Source organism: Anomalospiza imberbis, chromosome 12 (genome assembly GCF_031753505.1).
Source record: "Anomalospiza imberbis isolate Cuckoo-Finch-1a 21T00152 chromosome 12, ASM3175350v1, whole genome shotgun sequence".
Lineage (NCBI taxonomy): Eukaryota > Metazoa > Chordata > Aves > Passeriformes > Viduidae > Anomalospiza > Anomalospiza imberbis.
In genome coordinates, this window is record NC_089692.1 from 19,768,024 (window position 1) to 19,773,585 (window position 5,562).

At 61.5% G+C, this 5,562-nt stretch overlaps 1 protein-coding gene across 1 annotated transcript; it reads right to left on the reverse strand.

Annotated features, from left to right (window-relative positions):
• Positions 1-821: 821 nt before the first annotated feature.
• RNF166 (ring finger protein 166) lies at positions 822-5,246 on the reverse strand. Its single transcript, XM_068203237.1, has 6 exons — positions 5,034-5,246; positions 3,478-3,634; positions 2,974-3,086; positions 2,576-2,690; positions 1,763-1,870; positions 822-1,085 (listed from the first exon to the last, which is right to left on the reverse strand). Exons 1-6 carry the CDS (start codon positions 5,210-5,212, stop codon positions 1,020-1,022), a joined length of 738 nt encoding a protein of 245 aa, XP_068059338.1. The 5' UTR covers positions 5,213-5,246; the 3' UTR covers positions 822-1,019.
• Between the last annotated feature and the right edge of the window lie 316 nt (positions 5,247-5,562).

Here is a 5,562-nt window from a genome sequence, read left to right on the forward strand (position 1 = left end):
GTTGCCAGGGAGGGATTACCACGGGGAGATGCAGTCCCTGATTTCTGGGGGGAGCAGGAGCTCGGGGCTGGGATCCTGCATGGACAGCCGTTCCACGGGCAACCAGCTCCTGGATCCAACCCAGCCATCCTGCCTGCTCCCTCACAGGCAGAGGAATTCTGCCGAGGGAAGGGAAAGGCCCAGAAATATCCAGGGATGGCCCAGAAAGATCCCTGCGCTTCCCCCCACCTCAGAGTCCGACCCGCCGCTCCGGGGTCCAGCTCCTGCCTCCTGCCCCATTCCCAATCCACGTGTTCATTTGCTTGGGTTATCTGTGTAAAAAATAAACTTTCTTCATCGTGTTCCATAAAAATATTCTTGTCCCGGGTGGCAGATACTGCAGAGTGAAGGGGAACAGCTTCTGACCCCGCTCTAGAAAACGTGGAAAAGGCTTCGCTTCGTGTAGAAAAAGGCAAGGATTTGGTGTCCCAAGAGCCGGTACAAAACGAGGAAGGGGAGGTTTCCCTGGATGCTGGATGTCATCCTCGAGGGCTCCTCTGAACCACTGCTCAGTCTCATCCTGGGATCCAGGTGAAGGAGGCAGCTCCAGCCTCCAGCACGGGGGTCAGCACCGCCTGACATCTCTAGAAAAATCCTTGGAGAGTTTAAAAAAAGATGCTCCGTGCTGCCTTCCTCCTTTTTAAAGGGATGTGGCTGATTGCAGTCCCAAATGAGGGTGTTTGGCATCCAGTCTATCAGTTTCAGGTACCTATTCTGCTGCAAGAGAGCAGGGACGAGTGTGCCAAAAAGCATCTAACAATAAATAGATCTGGACACAGGGCTATGCTCCCAACACGGATATTAAATGCCAATCCAAGGATTGATCCCAGCCCTGCTCCAGAGCTCTCTGCTCACTCACTGTGACAACTGAAGAGGCTCCACCTTCTTAAACAAGGTGGGAATTGCAGTGGGAACAGAGTGGGGCTCCGGAGGGTTCCTGGAGTGTCCAGAAGGAGCCAGGGCAGGGAGAGGGATCAGCCTCAGTTCTCAGAGAGGGACAGAGCCAGGGCCGCCTGCAACGCTGCCTCCTCGTCGATGTTGTAATCCTGAAAACCAAGGAGGGCAGCTCAGGAGAGCTGGCACAGGCTGTGCCCACGGAGCCTCCGTTCCTCCGGCACACGGATCCCAGGAGTGGCACCCCGGGGTGCCCTCTGTGCCCACATCCCTCTCCTGCCTGGGATCCCACACCTGCCAGGAGGGATGGAACGTGCCCACACAAGCTGAGGCCAAAGGGTGAAGCTTTCTAGCAAGGCCAGGGGCTTTTGCAGAGCTGCAGGTCGGGTTTATCCAGCACCTCTCCTGAAGTCAGGATATTCCTCTGAAAATGCCTGGCGGTTCTTTTCCCTGACACCTCTCCAGTGAAAGCAGGATGGGAACAGAGCCTCCCCTGAGGCCAAGGCTGAGCCATCACAACTGCCCCCCACACAGGAGGGGTCAGGGACCCCCCCAAACCCTGGGGCAGGGCTGGTCCCACCCCCTGCTCCCAAAACCCCCAAGAAAAGGAGTTTTGCATTACAATTCCTCAGCGGAAGAGTTCCATGGAAAAACCCATTTTGTGGAGCACAGGAACAATCCCCTCTCCTCCCGGTGTGTGAGGACACCCTGGTGGGTGTGGGGGGTCTCACGGGTGGGACACGTGTGCCCCGTGAAGGGCTGGTTTCACCTCCTGGCACAGAACACGGGGAGGGGGGGTCCCCCTTCTTTAACTCAGGGTCACACTCACCACGAAGGTGTCGTAGGAGAACTTGTGCCTGTGGAGCAGGTGCTGCAGGAAGTTGGCACTCTTGTAGCTGGGATCCCCCCAGGGCATGGCCGAGCACACCGGGCACACCTGTGGGGACACAGACACGGAATGGTGGCACCTGCACAGGGACCTCCCAGAGACGTGAGTGGTGCCCTTCCTCTGACAGGCTCCAAGCCCCATCCCACCTGGCCTTGGGCACTGCCAGGGATCCAGGGGCAGCCACAGCTGCTCTGGGAACCTGTGCCAGGGCTTCCCCACCCTCACAGGGAAAGATTTCTCCCTAATATCCAACCCAAACCAATTTTCTGGCAGTTTAGATCCATTCCCTCTTGTCCTGTCACTCCAGGCCCTTGTCAACAGTCTCCCTCCATCTTTCCTGAAGGTCCTGGAAGGCCACAATTAGGTGTCCCTGAAGCTTCTCTTTTCCAGGCTGAACAATCCCAATTTTCTCAGCCCCTCCTCATGGCAGAGCTGCTCCACCCCTCTGATCAACTTGGTGACCTCCTCTGGAGCTGCTCCATCAGCTCCAGGTCCTTCCTGTGCTGAAGATCCCAAGTCCCCCACCCTGGTCAACCCAGAGGGAACAGGGAGAGGAAATCCAGCACCACCTGGTTTGCAGGAACAGGGGGATGGAGGCAGCTCATTCCAGGGAGCCTCTAACAAAGCAGGGACAGATCCCCACCTCCCAGAGGGATTTAAACCAGCTGGAACACAGCTGCGCCTCCACACACACCCGCGCTGCTGGGTGTGGCTGGATCCCAGAGCTGTGGCACACAGCCCAGCAGCACTCACCACTTTGTTGGGGTCGTTGCGGTGGTTCTCCATGCAGTGCTTCACCAGCTCCTGCTGGTCCAGGTTCCGCGCCCCGCAGTACGGGCACACGAACGTGGAGCGGTTGGGAATGTTGCTGGAGAGAGCAAGGATGAGCTCAGATCTGAGGGCAGGCTGCACTGACTCCTTCCAAACTAAGGCAGCAGAAGCTCTGTGGCAGCAGGAGCCAACCCAGCCCCCTCCCAGCCCACCTCTCTGCTTTGGTGGAGCCTTCATCCCACCCCACGCTCCGAATCCCGGAGCAGCAGTGCCAGGAGGGAAAAGGTGCTGCTCTTCCTCCCAGGGAAAGGCACAACGCACACCTGGATTTCAGAGCACGCAAGGAGGGCCAAGTTTCCCTACCCGAGGCACAGGAATACCTGGGAATAGGCTGGGATGTGGGGACAACTGGAACAAACTTGGGGCAGTTGGCCATCTGCTCCTGCACCTTGGCGCAGGACGAGACGTGAGAGCGCATTTTGGCCAGGGTCACCTGGAGAAGGAGGACAAGAAACATTCCTGGAGGTGCAGGAACACCTGCCAGGAGCCAGGACAGGAGCTGCCTTTGCTCAGCTGAGGTGGGAGTGACCTCTGGTCCGTGTGGGATGACCCACAGCAGTGGGAATGCTGCAGCCACCCGTCCTTCCTTGCAGGACGGAGATTTGGGGCCACAGGGATCCCCAGAGGTTCTGTCCCTGTCCCCTGGGAACAGAGCCCGACCTCCCCCCGGCTGTCCCCCTCTGTGCAGAGCCAGAGGGTCCCTCCTGGGCCTCCTTTTCTCCAGGCTGAGCCTCCCCAGACCCTTCTCCAGCTCCATTCCCTTCTCGGGACACATTCCAGAGGAGAATGGGGACAGTGGGGACAATGGGGACAGGCAGCTTTACCTTCTTGCTGCAGCCTCTGCAGGGAGCCTTGTAGGACGAGAGCTGCTTCTCCACGCTGGAAGCCTTCTCCACCTTTTTGGGATCGAAGGGCACGCGGCAGAGCGGGCACAGCGGGGAGGGCACCTGCAGGCAGGGCTGCAGGCATTCCCCACAAAACCTGGGGGCACAGGGTGGCCCTGAGCACCCCGGGCACAGCAGGATCCCAGCAGGGCACCCCGCTCCCCCAAAAGCCAGGTGATGGGGCTTAGCTTTTTAGCAGCTTTAGGTTTTGTATTTTCAGATTCTGCGCTGCGTTGGTAAGTAACTCTGAACTCCATATGACGTGTCAGCAGCTCTCCTCACAGCTCACACAGAACAATCCTTTTCCAGCCCCAGAACCAAGGACACCGCTGCAGCTTCAACCCCAAAAAGTGCAAACAACAAAAAGGCCCAAAAGGCCCAAAAAATCCAAACAACAGGGAATGGAGGAGAGCAATCTGGGAGAATGGGACTGCATCACCTGGAGCTGTGATTGGACAATTAACCCCAACAGGGAAATGGACCGAAACTTATAAAAGTGTGCAAACTCGTGATCTGCTGTCCATCTTGGGCTCTTGTACTGCCCAAGGTGTATCCTCTGACGGCCTTTTAAACAAATCCCTGTTTTAATCCTTCTACTTTGTTTAGCCTCTGTTCTGGGCAGCCTCTCCGGGCAGCACAGGGATCAGCATCCCTGCTGGGAGAACTGGGAGAACTGGGAGCAGGTGAGTCCCCAGGGAGCTCCTGCAGGCTCAGACAATTCCCCTGCCCCAAGGCTGGATTTGAAAGGAGCCCAAGTCAGTGCTGGGTATGCAGGCCAGGCAGGATCAGCTCATCCCAAGGTCCTTCCATCCCCAGCAGCAAAGGAGTCCCAGCAGCCCAGAGGAGGCAAAAGGTGTCCCCATGTCCCCAACATGCCATGATCCCGGAACGCACCAGGAACAGGGAATGAACGAAACACCCCAAAGGCTCTGCCACTGCCAGGGGAGCGGGGATAGGGGATCGTGGAAGGGTCAGGAATCGCCCCCAGCCCCAGAGAAGCAGCGAGGCGATGCTGGAGCCCCGAACAAACGTTCCCAGCCCCTTGGGAACGTCCCCAAAATCCGACGGGAAAAGGGATCAGGGTGTCCCCGAAATGCCGGGGGGACACGTGGGCAAGGGTTCGGGGGTCCTGGGGACAGCAGCCGGCTCTGGGAGCTGAGGGCCCGGAAGGGTGGAGTGGGGATCCCGCTGTGGGACGGGACGAGGGCCCGGTACTTGAGCGAGGGTGACAGGGGAGTCCCGGTACCGAACCATCCCCGGTGTGGGCCGGGGGTCCCGGTACCGAACCATCCCCGGTGTGGGCCGGGGGTCCCGGTGCCGAACCATCCCCGGTGTGGGCCGGGGGTCCCGGTGCCGCCTGGGCTCACCGGGCAGAGCGCCCGCAAGGATCCCACGGCCGGCACAGCGCCCAGCCCCGCGTCCCGCCCGTCCCCGGGGCCGGCTCATTCCGGGGGTCCCCGGGGGTCCCCGCCGCCCCCGCCCGGGCCCCGTCTCACGTGTGCCCGCAGCCCGCGATGCCGACGGCGCGGTGGAAAACCTCCAGGCAGATGGGGCAGCTGAACTGCGCCTCCAGCGCCTCGGCCGCGGCCCCGGGCCCGGGCCCGGGGGCGGCGCGGGGGGGCCCGGCCGGGCCCTGCGGCCGCTGCGCCGCCGCCACCAGCAGGCTCCGGAACATGGCGGCGGCGGCGGCCGGCGGGGCGGGGGCGACGTCACCGAGCGGCGCCGCCGCGTCATCGCCGCGCGACGGGAGCGCACCGGGACACGGCGGGACCGAGCGGAGCCGAGTGCGGAGCCGAGCGGAGCCGAGTGCGGAGCCGAGTGCGGGCCGAGCGGAGCCGAGTGCGGGCCGAGCGGAGCCGAGTGCGGGCCGAGCGGAGCCGAGTGCGGGCCGAGCGGAGCCGAGCGGAGCCGAGTGCGGAGCCGAGCGGAGCCGAGTGCGGGCCGAGCGGAGCCGAGCGGAGCCGAGTGCGGAGCCGAGCGCGGGCCGAGCGGAGCCGAGTGCGGGACGAACGAGGCCCGAACCGA

What these genes read in the sequence shown, in the direction of transcription:
- RNF166 (XM_068203237.1), bottom strand. Translation starts at nt 5,212, where the DNA reads ATGTTCCGGAGCCTGCTGGTGGCGGCGGCGCAGCGGCCGCAGGGCCCG. An exon ending in ATCGCGGGCTGCGGGCACAC is followed by an intron (nt 3,635 to 5,033) that starts GTGAGACGGGGC and finishes CTGTGCCCCCAG; the next exon opens with GTTTTGTGGGGAATGCCTGC. An exon ending in ACATCCCAGCCTATTCCCAG is followed by an intron (nt 2,691 to 2,973) that starts GTATTCCTGTGC and finishes TGCTCTCTCCAG; the next exon opens with CAACATTCCCAACCGCTCCA.